Genomic DNA, 24,507 nt, shown 5'->3' on the forward strand with positions numbered 1-24,507 from the left:
GGCTGGCCTTAAACATCGGCTCTCCTGCCTCTACCTTCAAGTTCTACCACTGTTTGCCTTGAACTTGGTTTCTGTGGTGCTGGGGATTTAACCCAGAGCTTTGTGCATACAACACAAACACTATTCACTGAGTTACATTCCTAGGTGTGTAACATGAAGACAAAAAGAAAAAAAAAGGAAAGGCAAGTCACACTTACAGGGCGGTGACGGTGGTGATTGGTCTGGCCACGGTGTACTGCAGCACTCCTAGCTTGCACCGAAAGAGCAGCGTTCTGTAAAGACAAGAGAACACAGCATCTCAGCTATCCCTTGGCAGCAGAACACCAATCCCTTTGACAAATGACATCAACTCTATTGAATTCTGCCAACTTTGTTCTAAAAGACAGGAGGGTATGAATACGGATGGCAACAAGGGAGCCTGAAGCACATTTTGTCATTATGTAAGGAATATCATAAAGTTATTTAATAACTTTATATCTCTGAAAGACCCCACCCTCCCCCAGCTCCACTACAGCGCAACACAGAACAAACTGACGACCATGGCACCTTGGTCTTTTCCTGACTCCTCGTCCTGGTATGATCACCTCAAATCAACAGCCCAAGTGATCCGAATCTGTGAGTTAAATAAGCCGGATAATCTCAGGATTTTGCCAGTGATAGAAAGCTGACTAACAGCTCCAGTAGAAAACCTGAGGCCCAGATGAACTGCTCGCTTGTGCATGTACAAGTGGCCGGCATCATGCAGTTGTCTTTGCTTGACAGCAGGCATGCCTGCTAGATGCCTTTCTCACCACGATGAGTGCACCCTCAAAGTAGGAGCCTATACTAACCCTGTGCCTCATAAGTGGCTTCTATCAGTTTCTATCACAGCAGTCAGGCGAGGAACTGAAGTTCTTTGTGCAGAGTATGCAATCTTAATCTTTTGCTTTAAGAATTTTGTTTTAAAACCTTTCAGTGGCCTACAGCTTTAATCCCAGCACTCAGGAGGTAGAGGCAGGTGGATCTCTGAGAGTTGGAAGCCAGCCTGGTCTACAGAGCAACTCCAGGACAACCAATGTTACACCCGCCCCGAAAATACAAAAATAAAAACTAACCAAAAAAAAACTTTTAATTTTTTTTTAATTTATTTTATTTGTATGAGTATACTGTAGCTGTCAGACACACCAGAAGAGGCCATCAGATCCCATTACAGATGTTTGTGAGCCACCATGTGTTTGCTGTGAATTGAACTCAGGACCGCTGGAAGAGCAAATGATGCTGAGCCATCTCTCCAGCCCCACTTTTTTAAAAAGACGTATTTATGTTATTTGTGTATGAATGCTCTCCCTGCACAAGTGTATATCTATGTGTGCATCCACACGCGTGTCTGCCTGAATCCCCGACACTGGGGTTAGGGACGGCTGGAGAGGCTAAGAGTCACTCCCTGGGGGCTGGGAAGTTAACCTGGCACCTTGCAAGAGCAGCAAGCAGTCGTAACCCAGAGCCACCTCTCCAGCCTTTCAGTAAGGGACACAGGCTTACTCACCTTCCTTTACTGTCACACAGGAAGAGAACACAGCTTTTAATTGCCTTTGTTTCTTGTCATATATTGTCTTCCCAGCTAATCTAGGTCATTTAACTAGATTATGTACAAGATGTGCAGGTGGCCAATTCCCAAGTGTAAAGAAGATGATGACTAAGTATCTTCTAAGGTTTTCTTCTGCATATGTTGACAAACATTTCATTGAGTGAGCAATGAAAAAATAAAACCAACCCCCTCCCAACATGTATAAAATGTATTTCATTCTCTAACTGTGCCTGTTGCTTTTGCTGCATTCACAACACTGCCAAGCAGAGAGCTGACTGAAATTTAACAATTCTGCTTCTGTAGAGTCAGCCATACTTACTCTCCCATTGCCCATGGTGGACAGAAGCATAGTGGAGGGAGGTGGTTTTGCTGATCTTTAGCTTCCAGGTGTAGTATCAAGTTTGGGAATCGGATTGTCAGATAGTTGATAAGGAATATCATGAAGTTATAGATGACATAAGCTTCGTAACATTCCCTACAGGTGTCCACGTAGATTGCTATTTTGGGATATTTCAAAGCCACCCACTGTGGAGAAGCAAAGATGTTGAAGAAGATCAGTTGCCAGAATAACATTTCCACTCAATTCCACTCAAACTATAATACTGAGGATTAGACAACGCAAGGCTGTCTTCCATCACTGAGCTACAGCCCAGGTCCTGCAAACATGCTTTCAAGTGTAATAAAGCACCTTTGATACAGTTAAACAAAGACATAAGCATTTGGGGTGAATAATGAATGTAAAATGAAAAGTTAGTTCTCAGAAATAATTTGAAATTAAGAAGAAGCATGACCACATAAAAGGCTACTCAAGACATTGTTTCTTTTTGGTGTTTTTTTGAAACACGGTCTACATACAATGGTTGTTCTGAAACTCACAAAATAGACCAGACTGGCCTCCAACTCAGAGTTCTACCTGAGTTCTGGGATTGAAGGCATGCATCCCGTCATCTGGCTGAAGACATTTTTTTTGTGTGTGTATCTAATTGCCACAGTAGCTGTATCTGCTGTGGAAAGTTCCCGCCAACCCTTTTCTTCATCCTCCTCTTCTTTTGGCATAAATAAAAGTTAGTAACTAAAAAAATGTGATAGCCACCAGTCAGCATTCTAATCAGATACTACAAACATGGGTTCAGCTAACCCCATAGAGACCAGACTGGCCTTGAATTCAAAGAGATCCTCTTACCTATGCGAAGCACAGATATTCTATCAGATGTCATAAGTCACCTAGGGATGACTGTAAGTATAGGAGAGATGGATCTCGTTCATATCATGATGATACCCAATTTATATGAGGGACCTGAGCACCAGCACATTTTGGTAGCTCTGATGGGGAGGAATTCCCTTGTGGCTACCTAGGGCTGAAGGTAACTAATGATACTACAGTCTTTAAAAGATTAAGAGCAACTAATATGAAAATGTAAGCAACTGAGCATGGAGAACAGCTACACACTAAAAATACTTAAGATATTTGTATTTTTCTTCATAATCATATTTTACCTTTCTTAGTAACATTAAAAAAACATGTGAACTTGGCCAGTTGTAATGGAGAACACATTTAATCCCAGCACTTAGAGGAGACAGAGGGAGGAGGCTCTGTGAGTTCTGTGTTAACCTGGTCTACATACTGAGTTCCAAAATAGCCAGAACTACATTGTGAGGCCCTGTCTCAAAAAAATACAAAACAGCCAGGTTTTAGTTGAGTACACCTTTAATCCTAGCACTCAAATAGATTCAGGTAGATCTCAAAGCCAGCCTGGTTTACAGAGTAAGTTCTAGGACAGCCAGGGCTATACAGAACACTGTTTTGAAAAAAAAAAGTGAACTAAAATAGTGATACAAAATTCACTGTTAATCTCTCTTTGCCAATATTGTGTGCTTACTACCTCATTCAGCATTCTCTAGAAGGCATACTTAAATGTCATAAAATTCTTAATTAAATATAATAAAATATACATACACTATCCAGACTGTATATTGGGACCATCCAAAGGATTCTATGGAAAGTAAAACATAAAAAAAGTTTAATGTTTGTTTAAGAATTAAGTCAGTCAATACCAGTATTCTATTACTGCCTTAGCAATAGGTTAGGAGTTGACCTTATGATTGGTTTTTGAAGTTTGGGTTGTGTGTAATGTGCCACATGTTGAAGGATCCCACACATGGACACGGGGATGGTCAACAGCACGAATATGCCAGCAATGAACCATGGCTTTGTGTACGAGAACCTGAAAAACAAAACAAAAAATCCAAACACATATTTGTTTACATTTTGATATTAAAATTATAAAGATCAATATTTGTATTTCTTAAATTTTGGTTTGATTAATAATACTCTTTGGTTATTTCCCAAATAATTAGTATCAATTAAAAAATTAACTTTTTAAACAATTATATGTATCTGTGCATGTGAGAGCGGGGGCTTCTGCTGAAGTGAGAAGAGGGAGGGTCCTGGACTCCTTGGAGGCAGAGGGAGACTGAGCTCTGTGCTCTGCTCCAGAACAGCCAGAGCCAAACACTGAGCCCCTGCCTCACCAAATAGCCCTCAACAAGCACATCACTGCAAGATCTTTGCCCATTCCAAGTGTGTTATTTACTCTCTACATTGACTCTTGCTTGCTGTTTATATGTGAGGGGCTGAGTGCTCACCAGGCACAAAGCACAAGTGTCCCCAGAGTGCCGTTAGGATCAAAGCTTTACGTCTCTCCTACAGGTATGAGCTCTTAGCAGTGTCACTCTAAATAACTAAATAGTTACATGAAAAATTAATGCTATCTTTGGGATAAGCTCTAGTTAATGCCTCTAACCTTAAAAATCAACCACACAACTCAAAGCTTCCCTTACCCCTGGCCCTCTCTACCTATGTTCTCTCATTTCTCAGTCTCTTTCAGAGTCAAAAATCTTCCAAATTCATTTATTCTCTGATTCTATGTTTCTAGCACACATTCCTACTTAAACAATCCTGTTCTGGCTTAGGCCCTTCCAGCTGCAGTGAAATCACTACGCTCCCCCATGGCATTACTACTTGTGTGGAGCAACAGATAGGGTGGCAAGTGTGGACACTTCAAATGTTTCCCCTGAAACCCTCCCAACCCAGTGTTTAGTTCATTGACCCTCTCTGTAAATTCCTGTGAAATATTGGTGCCAGGTCCTTGCTGTTCCTTCTGTCCTTAAACTCAAGTGTTCTTTGAACTGTGGACACTGTGTCATGTCTGACCACTAGTAACTAGGCTGGGCTCTCCTCATTCATATGTTGAAACTAAACCCCTAATACAAGTGGCCATACTTGGAGATAAGGCTGACAGGAAGGGACATAGGTGAGATGAGGTCATAGTCTCAGGGAAAATGATCTCAAAATGAGGTGTTTCAGCCCTGTGGGGATCCAGCAAGAACATGGCCATCTGCAACCTGAGGACCTTCCTCAGACTGAAACCCCACCCAGCCCCATGATATTTGATTCCAAAATAGTTTTCTGACTGTAAAAACACGAATTCCCGTTGAAGCACTGTTTATGACTGATATAATACACACACACACACACACATTAAACGTGTGCTTTTCTGTGTGTGAGTGCTGGTGTGCAGGTGTGGAACTCTTGAGGCCTGGTCTCTTGCTTCTACTAGCTGGCTGGCCAGCTTGTAGGCAATTCTTTTTCCATCTTCCATCTTGCCATAGGCACCAATAGCATTTCTTACAGAGATGGATCAGGTGATCAGGCTTGCCTGAGGCTTTTCCTGGTGAGCCACCTCCACAGGCCAGGCTATGTGATTTCTTATGGAAGACAGAGCAGACTAAAAGGATCCCACCATCCATCTGTACTGTAAGCCATTCTGCAGCCTGCATTTGCATATCGAAGGGCATTATCTGACATGCTCATCTGCATGGCCTCCATTAAACATCCATATCAGCAAGTGAGGGGCCTGGGCTGTTGGCAGCTCACACTGCACATTAGAAATGGTCTTAGAGGTTTGTGGTACTTTAGGACTACTGGTGATGCTCAAAACTAAGAGAAGTCTTAGAATGACATACATTCCATTTACTGTTCTATACTGTATTCCAAGGAATACTAAGTGAGGAAATTACATTTAAATTAAGATTGCTAGACCTAAATTTGGGTGGACAAATATCAAATAGCCTAAAAACACAACAAATGAAAATACTTAATGTCACATTATAATACCCTTAAATATCTATATGGACTATAAACAAAAATTTAGCGAACAAAAAGATCCTACAAATATGTTTAGATACACTAATTAAAATATTTTCCATAATCAAGGGGGGGGGGCATCTTCCTGGTCTGCCATAACTATTCCAAAATAACTGTTTCTCAATAAAAGTATTTTCTGGTGATTATGAATTGTTAATTCTAAGTTTCCACTTTACAGATATATTATAGATATAGGTTAGTTATCCAGCTTGTACACTTGACATCAACAAGGTGGGCCAGAGAGACGCCTCAGCAGGTAAGGTGCTTGTCTCCAACACTGATGGCCTCAGCTCAATCCTCTGCACTCATTATGATGAAAGGGCAGAACTGACTCCCCAAGCTGTGCATGTTCAGACCTCCACAACTGGGTATTCCCAGGTAGACACCAACTAAAGTACTTTTTAAAAAAATATACTTTTATATATATATATATATATATATATATATATATATATATATATATATATATATATAAATGTACACACAGGAGACGCTTGTGAAATTTTTGCTTTAAGGAGTAAATTCGGGTCTGGGAATGAAGCTCAGTTGGTAGAATGCTTGCCTCAAATGAACAGAGCCCTGGGTTCAATCCCTGCGTTGAATAAACAGAATCATGGATACACTTGTAATCGGAGCATTGCGAAGGTGGACATAGAAGCATCATTCTAGGCTATAAAGCGAAATTCAGAACAGCCTGGTCTACATGAGACTTTATCTCATTAAAGAAAGAAAACATGTCACTTCAGACGTAAAGTTAATTAGCAAAGTCAATTTTTTTTGTTTTGTTTGTTTTTTGTTTTTTTCTTTTGTTTTGTTTTTTCAAGACAGGGTTTCTCTATATAGCCCTGGCTGTCCTGGAACTCACTCTGTAGACCAGGCTGGCCTCGAACTCTGAAATCCGCCTGCCTCTCCTCCCAGGTGCTGGGATTAAAGGCGTGTGTCACCACTGCCTGGCTAGCAAAGTCAATTTAACAAGAATCTTTTGGTTACAGCAAGCCGACTAAAAGTTTATAAAACCCAGAATATAGTTTCAAGGTAGTTAGGTCTGGTCAAGCCCAATACTTGCACAGCAGATCTGATTTCAAGAATAAAGTTCTTTCTGGGGCTGATGGATATTGGGTAAGCAGCCCACCATCCTAAGCAGGTGCATTAACTATGTTTTTCTCTACCCGTACCTACCTCCAGTGGTAGCGGCTAAATAAAACCAGACAGGTTGGTTTAATGTCCAAAGATGAAATGTTTTTCAGGCCTCAAGCATTAGAAGGCAGACAAAACCCACTGTCAACCAGCTAAGAAAGGGTGGCGGTGCAGGACCCTCTTACCTTCGGTTTTTGAAATTGCCCAATACAAATAGGATCAGCTACCAGAAGAGCAGCTATGTAAAGGAGTACCAGCAGGGGTCGGACCCATCTCCTCCAGTTATTTCTATTAAAGGCCTAAGGCATTTTTAGGAACAAATTTTGTTTAAACTGCCAAGTCTACGAACTAAATCAAGACTTTGGCAAGTTCTCTTTTTCGGTTGTCTTCTCCACAGGCGCCCTATAGGGGAAGATCTAGTGGCCGCTGACACCGCGATCTCGGGTTGCTCTGTGCTTGCGGCTGCTGCAGAGGTGGCCTTTCGGGATGCTCGCAGGTGCAGGCTGCATCCTTGCCAGCCAACCCGCATGCACCCGGTGCCACCGTGGTGTCGCCACCGCCTCACCTGCCCAGAATCTCGGCTGCATCATGACCCCGAGGACAGTCGGGGTAACCGGGGGATTCTGGGCACTCGGGGTCTGAGCTGCATCTGGTACCCTACCAGCCCTCTCTCTGCTTCCTGCTCTGGCAGGCTAGTCTCCGCCCCCGGAAGTCCCGCCCCAAACTTCCTCACTCACTCAGTCGGAACTTCCAAAGGAGAGGAACTCATTTTCAGACGTCAAGTCCACTTCCTTTTCCTTTCAGAGGCTAACAGCCAATGATTTGCGCTGAGTTTCAAGTTGAGCTAACCTTGTCCTGCAGCGCAAAGCATTGTGATTGGTCAGCTATGGAGGAGGGCGTGACTGTAACCTAGGTTACCTGAAGGGCGTGGCGAGGGCTGCAGAGGAGGATAGAGAAGGATTTCTGGTTTCTCTAATTTACCTCCTCTTAGAGGTGCCCTAAGAGCACTCCCGAAGTTGTAGGAACTGGGGACGTTCCAGAAACACCTGCTACATTCCTGAGACTTTATCGAAAGAAAAGTCGTAGTGAGGTGCAGTCACTATGGAGCAGAATTGAAATAAGAGTCCTGACTAGACACATGAGCGCTGTCTATATTGTCATTTTCTGAAATCAAATACTAACTTTACCCATTTCATATGAGTAGATCTGCATAAAAGTACCGAGTAGCAACGGGCAGTTTTCCGTTTCACAGATGAGAAAAGTTTCAAGTGATTAATTTGTCCAAATTTGACCTATTAAGTAATAGAGCTGTTTTCTCTGACTTTGGACTCTGCTTAATGTTTAAATATTTGCCATCACCTGCAACTAGGGGAATTCTGCCTATTATCCATCTGGGCACAATGCTTTTGGCCAGAGTCTCACATGTATATAGATGAAATCACATACCCCTCAGTTACCAGAGCCTGGAGTCTGATATCTGCAGGCTTTCTTCTGTGATCTACATTTTGCAACTTTCCTTACAGCCGCTGTAGGATTTTAGTTTGGTCTACACTATAAGTTAAAATAGTTGGTTTTAAGGAAATTCCTGACCATTAGTGAAATCTTGGTATACTATTAAAGTTGAGAAAATTAGGGAAAATTCTTGCGTTACAACTTATCACTACTACTTATTTCTTGGCAAAAGGAAGTCTTTTTAGGTAGGCTGTCTAATAGGGCTTGTTTCTGTGTGTCCAGCCACACTCCTGCTGCTGCTGTCTTCTTCCACATTCCTTCTCATAGGGAACCAATTTCTACATAATTTCTGAAATCTATTTATACACACACACACACAAGCAAGCAAGCAAGCAGGACAACAGAGGGATCTCTTAGAATAGTGAACAGAACACAGGTTGTCAGCTTGAATCCAGGATTTGACCTCAAGTCATTCTTTTTCACTGTTCTAGATACTGCTTCTCCCAAGAACCCCTCTTCAAGCTGTGGCTGGTCCTTGGCACTCTAGCATGAACCTTCATGCTTAGAACTTAAATGTTCCTCCATTTCTCTTAGAAAAGTTAAAATTCTTGAACCATTAAGAATGACTATTAGCTAGATGGTAGTGGCACACGCCTTTAAGAGGCAGGCAGATCTCTTTGAGGTCAAGGTCAGACTGGTCTAAAGAGAGAGTTCTTGGCCAGCCAAGGCTCTGCTTCCTGGCCCTCTAGGCAGTGTCTGGGTAGGTTCCCTCTATACCACTCGGGTATATATCCAAAGGATGACCGTATACCACATGGAAATTTTTCTCAACTACGTTCACAGCAGCTTCATTCATAATAGCCAGAGACTGGACACAACCTAGATGTTCCTCACAGAAGAACAGATAAAGGAAATGTGGTACATTTACATCATGGAGTATCTATCACTCAGCTGTTAAAAACAATGACATCAGGAAATCTTCAAGCAAGTGGATGGAACTAGAAAAGATCATCTTCAGTGAGGAAACCCAGACCTAGAAACACAAACATGGCTTATGCTCATTTATAAGTGGACGTAAGCCATAGAGCATGGGATAACAGTGCTACAGTCCACAGTCCCAAAGAGGCTGTGACAGGCAGGGCCGAGGTGGGAAAGTGAATCTCACTGAGAAGGAGAAACAGAACAGACATCACAGGTAGACAAGGTGAGGAAGTGGGGTGTGGGGCATGTGTGTGGTTGGGGTCTGGATGGGGATTGGGGATGGGAACTGGAGGAATCAGGTTTGGGGAAGCTGTGGAAAGGAAAGAGTACTGCATTTTGTTTTGAGTTCCGTGTTTAAACCACTGAACTAAATATTTAAATTGCTGTTGCCCTAACCCTCAAATGTGTGTCACCAGAGCTGTGGGATTCAGGACTGTCGTGTTCTCTAGTTTCCTCAAACGAAAAGTGACAGAGTGTCTTTTGCCACCCAAGAGATTTCAGTAATGATGATGATTAGCTATGGAGGAGGAAATACTGTGAAGTTGTACACAACCTGTGCAGTAAAAAATTACCTCATGTAAAAGTCATTGCTCCCCAGAGGAGCTTTCCAGTCAGTCATCTGACAGGGAAACTCCCTTCCTTCCCTTCCCTTTGCTCTGTCCTCTCCCCTCCCTTCCCTCTCCCTTTTCCTTTGGTCCTCCCCACCCCCACCTCTTGTATCTCAGGCTGACCTCCAACTTGCTACATCACTAAGGTAGACCTTGGACTTTCTGACCCCTTTCTGTCTTCTGAGTACTGGGATTACAGGCCTGAAGTATCCAGGGCAGTTTGTACAGGGCTGGGATTTAAACTTGGTGCTTCATGTACTCTGGGTGACTACTCTACCAACTGAGTACTTCATAACCAGCCCAGTTCTTATTTATTTCCACCAACATGCTTTGTTTTCAGATCAGTTTAAGTGACACTTCTGGAGAATCAAAGTGCAGGCTAAAAGGAATGAAAATGACAGCCCCCGTATGTGTGTGTGTGTGTGTGTGTGTTGAGATAGGGTCTCATTCTGTATCTCAGGTTGGCCCCAAGGTTTGCCTCCGGAGGGCTGGAATTGCAGATTTTTAGCCATCATATCTGACTTGGGATAAACACTAATAACTTCAAATAATAGAAATTGTATTACTTAGAAAAGTCAACAGAAAAATTTTTTGTGGCAAGGCAGATGATTCTGGATATTTTATAAATAGTGAGAAGTAAAAAAGTAATACTGAAACATTTTTACATTTTTAAATAAAAATGTAATATTAATTGTGCATTGCATGCCAAACTGTGCATAATCCCCAAACAAATCTTATGTACCTCCCCCCTGCATGTGATCAAGCACATTGGTGCAGCTGAGTCAGACACACTTGGTGGGGTGTAGGGGTCCATGATTCACTGAAGAATGATTCCCCAGACTCAAACAGCAGGTAAATGAAAAGTGTTTTTTATTCTGCAGAAGCCCAGAGTGCTGGGGTCTCCCATTACCAAGCTACAGAGACCCTGCAGTGAGCCCACAGGCCCAATTTAAAGCACATTAGGGCTGTTCTGTGTGAGGTGGGCTCTGTCTTATTCTAGTCAAGTGCAGTAGTGAGAAGGGGAAAGTATAGCTCAGGGGTTCAATCTGTAACTGTGAACAGTCAACTGAGATAACACACTGCCTTCGGACCTGCCTGTCTCTTCCCTCAGCAGGAGTGAAAGCCTGTGGCTTGTTATCTCCCACAAGCAACAGCTTTGAATCGATGGCTTCTGGCAAATGTCTGGGAGAGGAAGGGCTCAGTTCCATTTAAGGGGCAGGCCACTGAGAGTTTGATCATGTTCTTCAGTGACTATATAGATAACACAAAGTGAACTTGTTTTTCCCCTTATTTTCATTTTTATTAATTTTTTGGAGGGGGAGGTCACGGTGAGGGGAGCTGGACAAGACTGTGTCAGGAAGGGATTGTGAAGGTGCATGATGTGGCTCCCAGGGAATCAGTAAAAATGAACCAACCAACCAACTAAAACCCAACAGCCTTCATGGATTTAGAAGTTTATGTCCCTGCCCACAGGGCTTGCAGATTAGTGGTTTTGTTTATGGATCTCCTGGGCCCAGTAATTACAACTTAAAACATAACTTTGGCTGTCATGGAGGATTAGCTGGAGGGTTTTGTGCTAATGTGGACACACGTTTAAAACTTATAAAAGAAAACATTTAATTGGGACCTGGTTACAGTTTCAGAGGTTTAGCTCATTATCATCATGGCAGGAAGCAAGACAGCATGTAGAGAGGCGTGACATTGGAGAAGGAGCTGAGATTCTACATCTGGATGGTAGGCAACAGAACAGAACTAGTTTGAGTTTCTGAGACCTCAAAGTCCACCCCTAGTAACACACTTCCTCAAACAAGGCCACACATCCCAGTAGTGTCACTTACCTGTGAGCCTATGGGACCATTTTTATTCAAACCAATACAGGTGTTCCATCCCCAAATATCCTGATCTTTCCTCAAGAGATAACCCTTTGATGCTTCCTTCCCAGAAGGGATCCTGCTGTGTGGTTCAGACCACAAAATGAGGAGAAGGGCACGTGTTACTTTCAGTCTAAAATGTTTCATTGCTGGTGTAAGACTGTCACTGTGTGAATCTGAATCCTCAGCTTTGATTGTTTCTTCCCTAGCTGGTAGTGCTATTTGTTGGGGACCTGTGGAGCCTCCCTGGTAGAGGCAGGTCATAGAGGATGACCTTTGAAGGTTATACTTGTTGCGGGTTCCTGCCCTAACCTGTGCTGTCCCCACCACACAGTTCTGATGCCATGAACTAAGCTGTTCTTCCATGCCTTCTGTGCCCTGATTGTTGGAAACCCTCAGAGACTGTGAACCAAAATATGTCTGCTCTGAAGTGAGTTCTGTCAGGCTTCACAGTCACAGTAGGGGCAAAAATGGCTGAGAGAGCCTCCCAGCACCTCTTCCTTCACTCTGGCAAGTCATGTTGACTAAAGTGGGTGCCTCTGCACGGGGAGTGGTCAAGAACTGGTATTTCCTTCACATAACATGGAGGAAATAATTTATTTTATTCTCTCTCTCTCTCTCTCTCTCTCTCTCTCTCTCTCTCTCCCTCTCTCTCTCTCAATCTCTCTCTCTCATCTGCATGAATACACATCCATCATGTGTGTGCCTGCTGCCCATGCAGGACTGAAGAGGACATCAGATTCCCTGGAACTAGAGTTATGAATGGTCGTGAGCTGCTGTGTGGTTACCAGGAGCTAAACCTAAGTTCTGTGGAAGAGCAGCCAGTGTTCTGCTCTTATCTGCCATCTCCTCAACCCTACAGGAAACAAATTAGAAAGTTGGAAGGGAGGGGCACAAGTGTGGACTTTCCCCAAATGGTGCCAGAGAAAAGCATTGGTAAAGGTAGTGCCCCTGTGTCTACACTGCTTCAATGGCTGTTTCCTGTCAGCTACTGAAGAGTAGAGACACAGAAACAAACAAGTAGCAACATTCCTGGACCAGATTATCCAGAGGGACAGTGGATACAGATGTAAAAAGTAGCCTGATACAGAAGGACCCAACATCAGAATGGAAAGTGTGCAGGAAAGTCATTAGTTGGCCGAGGATGGAAGGCTGCAAGGTTTGGTCCTACATGCAGCTGGAGTAGTTTGAGTGATGAATGTCCCCCAAAGGCCTGTGTGTTGAAAGGCTTGGTCTCTAGGATGGTGGGAAATGGAGGCAGGGCCTTAGGTCTCTGGGGGCAAGCTCTCAAATTAGCCCCTTTCTCTGTCTTTTGCATCTTGACCAGGAGATTAACTGTTTTCTGTGCCTTGTGTATCTGGCTGTAGTTGACCAATGCCCAAGGTCCTAAAATGTATGCGTCTACCCAATTCAACTTGTAATATATGAGCTAAAATAGTAAACTTGAAAACCAGAATGAATTGCATCTCTCTGTCTGTCTGTCTCTCTCATACACATACTACAATTGGAGGATACAGGGCCACCTTGAGCCAATGTTGCAAAGTTGCTTCTTTGTTCTCCACTCCTCAAGACAGCACATGAACCAAGGGTCATCTGAACAGAAGTGAGGCCATATAACCTGAAGGGAGATCTGAGAAATAATCTCAAAGGTACAGTCACCTTAGGCTTGTCAAGGAAACATTATCATTTTTCAATCCTGTACCCCCTGCAGTGTGAGATGGCCCAGTCTCCTGTGCACTGCCTGTACCCCTGCAGTGTGAGATGGCCCAGTCTCCTGTGCACTGCCTACACCCCTTGCAGTGTGAGATGGCCCAGTCTCCTGTGCACTGCCTACACCCCTTGCAGTGTGAGATGGCCCAGTCTCCTGTGCACTGCCTACACCCCCTGCAGTACACTCATCTGCACAGCGACTGCATCTTTCCATGTTTTTGAATCCAGAAGGAAAACAAAATGGAGAAAATGAGCAATGGGTCTGCACTCTTTTGTCTGTTTCCTGACTTGCAATGTGAGCACATAAACCACTGAGACACCTCTACAAGCTCCGTGGTCCCTCAGCATCAGAGATCAAAGGGAATGAGAGCTGAAAAGGCAGAGAAGGCTCTGGAGTCCCAGTTGTGTAAAGGACCAGTGGCCACATGGAGGAGCCAAAGCAAAACAAACACCAGAGAAACAACCCCGGGTGAAGGAACTTCTTGATGGAAACAAGACAGTTAGCAAAGAAAGTGAAGTGGGCAGCAATTTGGAGGAGACCTTTAAAAACGCAGTGGAAAAATCCAGGAAGGTTATTGAAAGTCTGGAAAAGAGCCAAACAGAAGTGTCAAAACTGAAGGGCCAGTCACTCAAAGAATCAAGCACCAGCAGTCCAGTGGCAGGGCTAAGCAGAAGGACTGCTTTTAGAGGCAGTTGAGGAGAAGATGGAGACAATAACACATGCATAAAAAATAACATTTAAAAATCAAAATTCCTAAAAACTCTGGGATGCATTCAAGACATAAAACTGCAAAGTAGAAGGAGCTGAGGTAAAGTGTAAGGGAAAGGCTCTTTTTCCCCTAAAACTTTTATTTAATGTGCATTGGTATTTTATGTGCATGTATGCCAGTGTGAGGGTGCTGGAGTCCCTGGAGTTGCAGGGAGTTGTGAGCTGGGAATTGAACCCAGGTCCTCTGGAAGAGCATCTCTCCATATGAACCATGTCTCCAGGCCCTGTCCCAAATTTCAGAAATGAAATGGATATCTAAATACAAGAGGGACTTAGAACCTCAAACAGACATGGCCTATTCATGACATGCCATAGTCACGATGTCAGAACTGCAAAACAAACCCAATAGCTGTCTGTCCTGGGATGTGCTAAGTCGTCTACAAAGGTGGATGTAACAGAATAGCATCGCATCTCCCATCCATATCCTGAAAGCCAGGAAAGCAGGGAGGAATATATTTCAGTGTCTGAAAGTACAACTAGCCAACATTGCTATTCCCATCAACCTTGTCTTCTAAAGTTGGTGGAGAAATGCAAACATTTCAAGACAAGTGCAGACCAAGGCAGCTCACAGCAGCCAGGCCAGCGCGGTGGAAAGCAAATGATCAGCTTTAGGGTAGAGCTGACATCAGAACTTCCCAAGCTGTTCCACAAAATAGAAAAGGAAGACACTACCAAACTTGTAATGAAACCAGTACTACCCTAATACAAACACTGGATATCCAACTAAATAAGGGAGATGAACCAGTTTTCCTCAAGAATAAAAACACATTTTCAATACAGTACTGAAAGGAACACATTAGAAAGACCATCATGACCAAGTTGATTTCATCCCAGAATATAAGAGTTGGTCACTATATGCAAATCAGTTCATGGAATAGGACATGTAAAACTTGAGGCCCAAACCACATGACAATCTCAATATACACAGGGAAATCATTTGAAAAAGTCCAATATCTTTGGACATGGTGGTGTACACCTTTAATCCCAGTACCAACAAAGGTAGAGCTCTGTGAGTTTGAGTCTACTTACTAAGTTCCAGGACAGTCAGAGCTACACAGCGAGATCCTGTCTTTAAAAGAATTTTTTCAATATCCCTTCCTGATAAAAGTTCTAAAGAAATTAGTTACAGAATATATCTCAATATAGTAAAGTATGTATGTAGCAAACCGATATTCAACACACACACACACACACACAAGCTCAAATTTATCTTCGGCTACTGAGCAAGTTTTAGGCCAGCCTGGAATAGGTGAGACACACCAACATAACAACACAAAACAGAACCAGACCACTATGTATGGAACACTTGATTCCTAGATGGTGGCAATGTTTTTGGAGGTTTGGAACCTGGAAAGGGTAGAGACCAGCTGGAGGAAGTGGAGGACCAAACTCACAGAGCTCTACCTTTGTTGGTACTGGGATTAAAGGTATACACCACCATGTCCAAAGATATTGGACTTTTTCAAATGATTTCCCTGTGTATATTGAGATTGTCATGTGGTTTGGGCCTCAAGTTTTACATGTCCTATTCCATGAACTGATTTGCATATAGTGACCAACTCTTATATTCTGGGATGAAATCAACTTGGTCATGATGGTCTTTCTAATGTGTTCCTGGCTCAACTTCCTGTTCTGTCTCTGTGTTTTAATCTTTTCAGAAGTGAGTGCCCTTCACAGCCTCGAAGCTCTGAGCCACTACTGCTACCATACTTTCTCTACTGTGTTCCTGTCAGCCATGGGTCAAATAAAGCTTTCTCCATTACTGTGAAGTTCAAAAGTCCAATTGGTTAGACTTCTCCTCTCCTATTTGAAAGAAATTTGCACAGCTGCCTGTGATTGGCTGAGACTCAGCTATGTGCCACAATAGGAGGTCACAATCTAGCTTACAAGTGAGGTTGCCACCAGATGTATATTGAGAAGCTTTTAGACTAAACCTAATGTAGATGTAATGTAGGCTAAACACTTCCATTTAGAGAACTATTAGAAAACTTCCAGAATCTGGTCTGGAGTAGTTGCTGGCCCCCAGGTATTTGCTGAGTATATATTGAACAATCACTGTAGGTGAGGAACCTATCTGCCGGACTCCATTTTAAAGTCAGGAGCCAATATGTTGTATTATTAAAAATGTTTCCATTTACTGTAAGAACTGAGTTTCTGTTTTGTCTCTGTTTCCTAGAGTCCCACCATGACATTGACTTGTTTTCAGAACACCCAACCCATCTTAACCACCCTGCCTTCTCTAATCACATGGTGGCTGTTGCTGTTTGGTTTTTTGAGACAGGGTTTCTTTGTATAGTTCTGGTGGTCCTGCAACTCACTCTCTAGACCAGGCTGGCCTCGAACTCAGAAATCCACCTGCCTCTGCCTCCTCTGCTGGGATTAAAGGTGTGTGCCACCACTGCCTGGCCGACTGATGTGCTTTTGAATTATTTTCTATACTTCCTGAGTGCTCCATTGTCTTTCTTCTGTAAACCTGCTTTGCAGTGACTTTACTTCTTAACAGGGCTTAAGAACCAGGGCTCGGACTGCTCTATAAGAAACGGGACTCAGGGCTGCTCTATCTCTGACTTAGGAGGCAGTTGCTGGTTAACTCTTGGGTGTACCCCAATAAAAAAATCAAGCTTGCTTCAAATTTGGCTCAAAGGTCATGGTAGTGGTCTTATTCTGGCTGGGTGGGGTTAACATCGGTAAGTAGTAGTTGTTGAGTGGTGCCCCACTATGAAGACCAGTCTGGTTTCATCTTCACTATAGGTCGTAATGCTTGTAATTATTTTTTGGAACTTGGCTTCTTGTACCTCAGACCAAATGTGTCTTCTGTTAATAAGGAGAAGTACTGGATCATCTTTCTTTGGACAAAATTTAAGAATTTTTGACACAAGTTGGTTTTTGAAACAGTTTAACAATAACTGACTCATTTAAGAGTCGTCTGATGGAGAAAAGCAGCACATGAAAAAAGCCAGATCTTTATTTTTTTATTAATTTTAAACTGAAATATGTTGTTATTGTTTTACTTTTTAACTTTACGTGTTGTGTGCAGGACGGGCACACCTGTCCTGCAGTTTTTATGTGCAGAGCAGAGAAAAACTTGCAGGATTAGCTCTCTCTCCACCATGTGGGTCCCAGGAGCTGAATTCCTTGTGTCTTCAGGCTTGGCTGCAAGTGCCTTTACCCAGTGAGTCATTTAGCCAGGCCTTCTACAAAAAAAAAGTATAAATATAGGTGACATATCACACTGACATTAATCCCATCAATAAAAATCACAGACATCTTTATTACACATGAATGTCACTCGTACTTACTGTACTTTTGAGGACAGCTGCGGTGGCTCACCCTTAATCCAGTACTTCAGAAACACAGGCAGAAGCAGGTGAATCTTTTGTGAGTTTAAGGCCAGCCTGGGCTATTTAGAGTTTCAAGCTAGCCAGGATATACAGTGATACCCCATCTAAAACCAAACCAACCAACCAAAGAAACAAAGTTTTGGAAATGTTTACTGAAAAGCACCTGGATTTTTTTTAAAGTGTACCTTAAAAGACTGAAAAGTCTTCAAGATTTCCAAATAGATCTGCAACTCAAAACTGACTAAGAGTCCTTGCTAGAATATTTGAATAAAACAGCCCAAGCAAGGCCTAAGGGGCCTCAACCTGTTCAGTCTTTGTTCCTTTCTAGAAAATATTGGACCATGAAAGCTAAGAAGGGGACAGTTGTTTGCAGAAGTGAGAGGCATTTGTTTCAGTTAGCTTACTTAGAACCAGATATAGAGGGAATCGACTCCAGGTTTACCTTAATTTTCTCTCTCTCTCTCTCTCTCTCTCTCTCTCTCTCTCTCTCTCTCTCTCTCTCTCTCTCTCTCTCTCTCCTGTTCTAAGACAGGGTTTCTCAGTGGAATATTGGTTATCTTAGAACTCACTCCTTAGATCAAGCTGGTCTCAAACTCAGACATCTGTTTACCTCTGCTTCCCAGAGGTAAGGGGGTGTCACCATCTCCCCGCTCCACTTTTTCTTTAAATATTCTTGCTGTACATATATTTGCTCTTTGAGTGAACAAATCCTTAGCAAGAGCCTGCCAAGCACCAGAATTTAAGAGCTTCAGAGCAGGAAGACATCAGCCATACAGTAGCTAAGGAACTCTGAACAGTGTTTTTATCTTGGAGATTGAGTTTTCTAATCTGTTAAGTGGAGATGCTGATCCTTGGGACTAGATAAGGAAGTGGCTGCAAAACACGGGGTGCCCAGATACCAGTCTGGCTCATTACAGATAGGACAAGTTGATAAAAAGAAGAGCTCACATGCTGTGGGACTTGTGGCAACTCTGGTTGCAAAGCTGGGAGAGAAAGAAGACAAAGTCTGTCTTACTCCTTGGTTGAGGAGCAAGTTTTGTTTTATGTTTTAAATTGTGTGTGCATCTGTGTTGGTATGTGCATACGGTATGTAAGTGTGCCTGTGGATACCAGAGGTATAGCTTCCCATGCAGCTGAGGTTATTGGTGACTCAAGCCCCCCCCCCCTACACACACACACACAAGGGTCTTTTAAAGGCAAAGTACAAGGAAGTAGGAACAAAGGGATGTAAAGGAAATCAAGATGTTACTTTTGAATTTCAGGCAGCAAGCATATCACAGTTGGCTGCTGTCAGGAGCTGGGCCTCCCAGGAAATAGATTCCATTATCAACAACATCCCTATGCTATGTTAATGGCTTCCTTCTACCTTCATGTGAGAATGCAAGATGCTGAAAAGCTGTTTGTGTCTCTGTGTTCTGTGACCCTCCCTGGGAGCTACAGTGTTAGCAAGCTTCTAACTTAGCACTGTTTCAGAATTGAATCAGTGTTTTTGTGAACACAGAAAAGGTTACAATAACTATGAATTGACAACTTACCCTTTGACCTCTTATGTCCATTGTTATGTTATGTGTTGTTAGTTATGAAAGAAAAACATTCAGATTTCTTGAGGGGAAAATATCTATACTTCCAGAATTTGAGAGCCCAGCATTATTTTTTGCTGGACCCAATAATTTAGAAAGAGCACAGAGACATGGCTAGACTTTTGATAGATCTATGGCAATCAGTGGGTAGCAGACCTTGATCTGGAGATGTTGCAAATACCTGATGAAGAAACTTCCTAGGAAGTTTCAGCAGCCTCTCACCACTATTAGCCCAGAAACATTAAATAAGCACCCTAGTACCTGACTCTCAAGCCCTGTACTAAATTCCCTTCCCTTCTTACCAGGTCCATCACAACTGCAGGACAGAAGAGTAAAGATCTCACAGGAAACAATATAATATAAATCTAACAGGCCTCTAGGCATTAGCACAACTGACTCCATGATGGAAGTACCATTCAGGCTTTGGAACCCAGCATGGAAACAGCGCCACCTCCTAAAACTGGAGACTTCATCCATTGAAGTCCATAATTCTGGGGAAGTTCCTAAGTGTATTGACCTCGCTTTTTGGCTTCCTTAGTTTCACTTCTGGCTTACTGTTTATGTTAACTGAATGTGGCTTCTGTGCTTAAAAGCTCAACCTGAGAAAGGCTCACTGGTACACGAGGATCCTGAACACCCAGCACAATCACCACAAAGCTAATAAAAATTTTCTATGGCTTAACCCCATGGCAGAGCAGTCTTCCCTGGTGGATACCTCACAACAGGAGCACGTAATCATATTTTCCCATGCTCAAACACTTAACCTGAAGCAAGGCAACGTTCTGGTGTGTTTCAAATTCCACTGACAAGTGAATAAATGTGAAGGCACTTAACTTTCAAAGCTGTTCATTCCTGCAGGGGACAGTGAATGCCTCTAAACCTGCTCTTGAGATGCAGAGGCACAAAGATTTTGAATTCTAGGATTCAACGTCTCTAAGCTTAGATACAGAGAACCTATGCCAATAAACATCAAACAAACAAACAAGCAAACAAAACCAAAGTTTGTGCTATTCTGTCATACACTGCTTGTTTCCTATCTCCATGGTTTTGAATTTTGTCTTTATCCCTACAAAAACTGAGACCAAATCCCCCAGAATTCCCAGTACTGGGTGTTGATAACTATAAGGCAGCCCTGGGAGTCACAGGCAGAATCCTGAGTTCCACGCAACACCAGGGCTATATGGAGAGACCTTGTCTCAAATAACCACAGCAGCAAGAAAATAGTTGCTTCGCAGAAAGAGAAGAATCACATTATCTTGAATTTGAAGACTACAACAAAGACTTAAGATAAAGGCATATTGTTTTTTTTTCATCATTTTCTTGTATACAAAGAGATAAGACTACTCCCATAGCTGACAAATTACTTAGTGTAACTTCTTTGTATTCTTGCTTAAGTTTTTTTAAAAAGGCCTGGCAGTGGTGACACATGCCTTTAGTCCCAGCACTGAGGGGGCAAAGGCAGGCAGAAGATCGCTAGGCTCGAGGCCAGCCTGGTCTACAGAGTGAGTTTCAGGATGATTAGTGCTTCTCAGAGCAACCCTGTCTCAAAAAACCAAGATGAAGGGGAAAAGAAAAGGAAGTTGAAAAATAACCACTAAACTCAGAAAAGGAGTGTTTGCCAGGAGTATTGACAAGTGTTCTTAATTCCAGCACCCAGGAGGCAGAAGCAGGGGCATCTTTTCTGAGTCCTGGTTTACATAGCCAGGACAGCCTGTGCTACACAGTGAATAATACCCCGTTCCTGGTCTAGAAAAGAAAATAGAAGAATATTAAGAAATAATAGGAAGGCTCAGGATTCTGTTGAGGTAACAATACACCAGCAACCTCGCAGAAGTATTATTAAAAGGAATATTGCTGTTAAACACCTTAAAATTCCATGTGTGATGGGTGTGCTTGTAGGCAGGCACTGTGGATTCTTGGCTGTTGGTTTCTACCTTTTATTCCCATTCCCCACTGAACCACGGCAGGAAACAGAAACGACCACCAGGGTGCGCTGTAGTTCCACAGCAGCAGGATCAGGCTGGGCTCTGTGGCCATTGTGAAGCTCTGGATTTTCTGCTTTTAAAGATTGGTGATAGGAAAAAATTCACAGGAAACCTGAAAACACTTTGCTGAAAACAGTCCCAAATTTACTGTGATTTAGAGATCGGTTTTTCAGGGAGAAAAAAAAAATCCAGGGTGGGGTTCTCTGCTTTGCTGGGTGAAAGGACTTTCCTGCTAGACAAAGAAAAGATTAGAAAATCCTGTTGAAAGTTAGTTTTCTATATGATCCAGTTGTTGATGGATAATACTATTTCTAAAAGTTCCAAGATAGGGTATATTTATTTCCAAGATAGGGTATATTTATTTAAAGAAACATAAACATTTCAACTTTTTTTTCTCAAGCATTTTCATTCTCTTTATTCCAAAATGTCAATATGAACTAGGGGTTTGTGGGAAATGTTACTTAGCATTGGAGAAGCCAGGGTTTGTCTTGTCTGTCCCTGGGGACTTGAGCCTGAGTGCCAGAGGGCAGTATGTGGCTGGAGGGACCTAGCCCTTCCTTCTTGGCACCCTGTGGTGAACTCTTTGAAGCAGAAGGAAATTATGTTTTCTACTTCATATGCAGACACCTCAAGACCAGCAATGGCTTCCAGTTTCTGTATATCATTGTGCTATAAAAACAAGCGTCCGGACAGCAAAAACTGCACTGGCAGGGCCAGCGCCTATACAAGTGAATGTGGCGGCTCCGCTAAGGTCCACACTCCTGAATTTCTGAATACTACATGAGGATCTGCATAGCGTTTGTGTAGTCCACGACAATACTCAACAAAGGTGAGCCCAAATCATGAAATATTAGTAAATTGTGGTGCTTATATTTACTTTGAGAAAATTTTTCTCCTTTTAAGATGATGGGGGAACAAAGAACATTATTTTTAATCTGAATAATCTGTTTCCTTTCTACTGCCTGTTGCTAGGTTCTGAGATAGAAATTAAACCACAAGTTGGCAAATGTCACTAGAAAGAATGAGAATAGGAAATAGATCAGATTCATGAGAGCCACTAACAAAACAGGAAGAAAGGAATTAAGGAAGGAAGGAAGACTTAGAAGCAAAAGTCACACAGTAAACCCATGTCTCAGATGAAATGAAGACTTGTGCCATGGTCCCAGTGCCACCAGTCTTACATAAAGGCTGCCCCCCCTTATTCTTTCTTTACATTTAAATCTGTAACCCTTTGCCCCTCAAATATTTAAGTCTCCTGGTGTCAGTTCTCTAATCACTAATCATGATTCTTTCTTTGTTCTATGTGCTTGAGCAGTTTTTATTTAGCTTGCTTTATTTTAAATGTTCCACCAAAACACTTAACTGCTGTCCAAAAAGCTTGCTGTATAAATAACGAGATAAAACTTCATAGAACATTTTATTTTCCTAGGTCAGGAAGTAATTGTCTCCTTTGGTTTTTCTTGGAAAAGTGTCAAAATAATTATTGAGATTAACAAAGAAGCAGTTAGAAGCCTCTGCTTCTTGGGGAAGCAAACAGTTCTCCAAGTCCTAAACACATGGGCGTGGCCTTGACTTTTCCCTCCCTGTGATTGGCTCTTCATGGAAGGCTTTCTCTCCCTTGCCACTGTTTGCAGTTCTAGTCCCCAGCCTGGCTTTCCTCATCTGGAAAGGGCTTGGAAACACTTAGCCCAGAGCTGTGGAGGCTGCGGGATTTGTAACAGATTCAGTCCTTAGCATTGCATAATGTCCAGTGTGTGGTTTGCTCTTCTGCCTTTTCCTTATTGGTTAGAAAAACAAGAAACAAAACACAATTTTATCTCTCCCTATACCTTTTAAGTACCAACATGAAACTTATGTGTAGTAACTTGTACAATAGTAGCTAACGTTTCCAGGGGGCACCTTCCTTTGTAAATGGGTGGTGTCGGAGCTAGGGGCTAACACAGGCTGTTCCATAACCGGTCAGCCACTCTGAGAACGGGGAATGATCTATCCCTCATACCCAACAGCTTGCAAAGCCAGGGACAAAACCTGCAAGCCTTTGATTATGGTCAGAAGGATAGAGTTTGACTCTTACCTCTGTCCTGTGGGGAGAATGACATTCTGAACTGCCAGACACTTTGTAAGATTTCTATGAGCAGGAGGCTTTCTGGGAAAGAACAATGACATACCATTGCCCTCTCCCTTGGGGAGTTAAGTCACATGGTCTGTGCTTAATTAAAAAAAATTAAGATGTATATGTGAGTGTTTTGCCTGAATGCATGTATGTCCACCACATGCATGCCCAGTGCCCAGGGAGATCAGAAGAGATGTCAGATCTGGAGCTGATATACAGGTTATGAGCTGTCATGTGGGTTCTGAGAATCAAACCCTGGTCCTCTCTAAGAGCAACTGCTCTTAAGCTCTGAACCATCTCTCTGGCCTCTGTTTTCAGAGTACTTTGAAAACAACACAATGGTCTCTGGCCACTGTACACTCTCACTCCTGAGCCTGCTCCATGTCACCTTTGTTGGTATTCTGTCTAAGCTCCACCCCACACCTACCTGGCAGTAGCCAGGTATGCCCTGCCCCATAGAACTGACCCACTATAAAAGGGACTACTTGCCCCTCCTCCCTCCCTCCCCCCCCCCCTCTCTCACTCTCTCTCTGTCTGCCTTTCTCTACCACTAACTCCCATCCTCTACCCTGAATAAACTCTATTATATACCATGCCTGTGTGTGTGGTCCCTCAGTGGGCAGAGGTGCCAGGACTAGGGCCTGCCTGGGCATCCCCTTCCCCCATACCGCCCTGCCACACTCCCTTAACCCCCATCGTCCCTTTTTAAGCCCCTTCAACCTTATAATCAAGTCTTTCTTCTACACTCTGCTCTGTTGTCAAAGTGATCACAAGGACCTGGGAGCTGGAAAAAAGTCAGAAAGCATCCCAGCAACATTTCCATGGGTTGTACCTCCCGCCTCTTTAACCCAGTCACAACATGCTTAACAGAATCAGTACAGGAGACAAGCCTCGGAAAGCACACATGAGAATTCTGTTGGGTAGAGTTTATATGTGAATATTTTGTCCTTGTGCACATGTATATTTGTGTTTAATTTGTGATTAATTTATTATTATTTAAGGATTCATATGAACCCTATGTTTCTGTGTATTAGTTGTATATGATTTGGTTTTGATATTGTATACCCATGCATGGTTTTTGTTTTTGTGTTTGTTTTTGTGTTTTCTTTTGGTTGTTTTTTTTTTGGGGGGGGTTGGTCTTTTTTGAGCCAGGGTTTCTCTGTGTAGCCCTGGCTGTCCTGGAACT

The 24,507-nt window shown here is 42.8% G+C and overlaps 1 protein-coding gene and 1 pseudogene across 6 annotated transcripts in view; one reads left to right on the plus strand and one right to left on the minus strand.

The window, feature by feature from the left end:
• Positions 1-24,507, plus strand: part of LOC127672159 (protein arginine N-methyltransferase 9-like) — a 217,329-nt pseudogene that overhangs the window by 42,396 nt on the left and 150,426 nt on the right.
• LOC127672155 (transmembrane protein 184C-like) overlaps positions 1-24,507 on the minus strand; it is a 250,674-nt gene that overhangs the window by 5,966 nt on the left and 220,201 nt on the right. For 3 of the 6 annotated variants that reach the window (XM_052167383.1, XM_052167384.1, XM_052167387.1), the window contains exons 2-5: positions 3,664-3,792; positions 3,525-3,561; positions 1,887-2,092; positions 198-272 (exon numbers count right to left, since the gene is read on the minus strand). In XM_052167383.1, the coding sequence (XP_052023343.1) occupies positions 198-272; positions 1,887-2,092; positions 3,525-3,561; positions 3,664-3,792 (447 nt within the window). The other 3 variants (XM_052167386.1, XM_052167385.1, XM_052167388.1) reach the window with 3 other exon arrangements.

The sequence above is a fragment of the Apodemus sylvaticus genome, chromosome 21, assembly GCF_947179515.1.
Source record: "Apodemus sylvaticus chromosome 21, mApoSyl1.1, whole genome shotgun sequence".
NCBI classification, from domain to species: Eukaryota; Metazoa; Chordata; class Mammalia; order Rodentia; family Muridae; genus Apodemus; species Apodemus sylvaticus.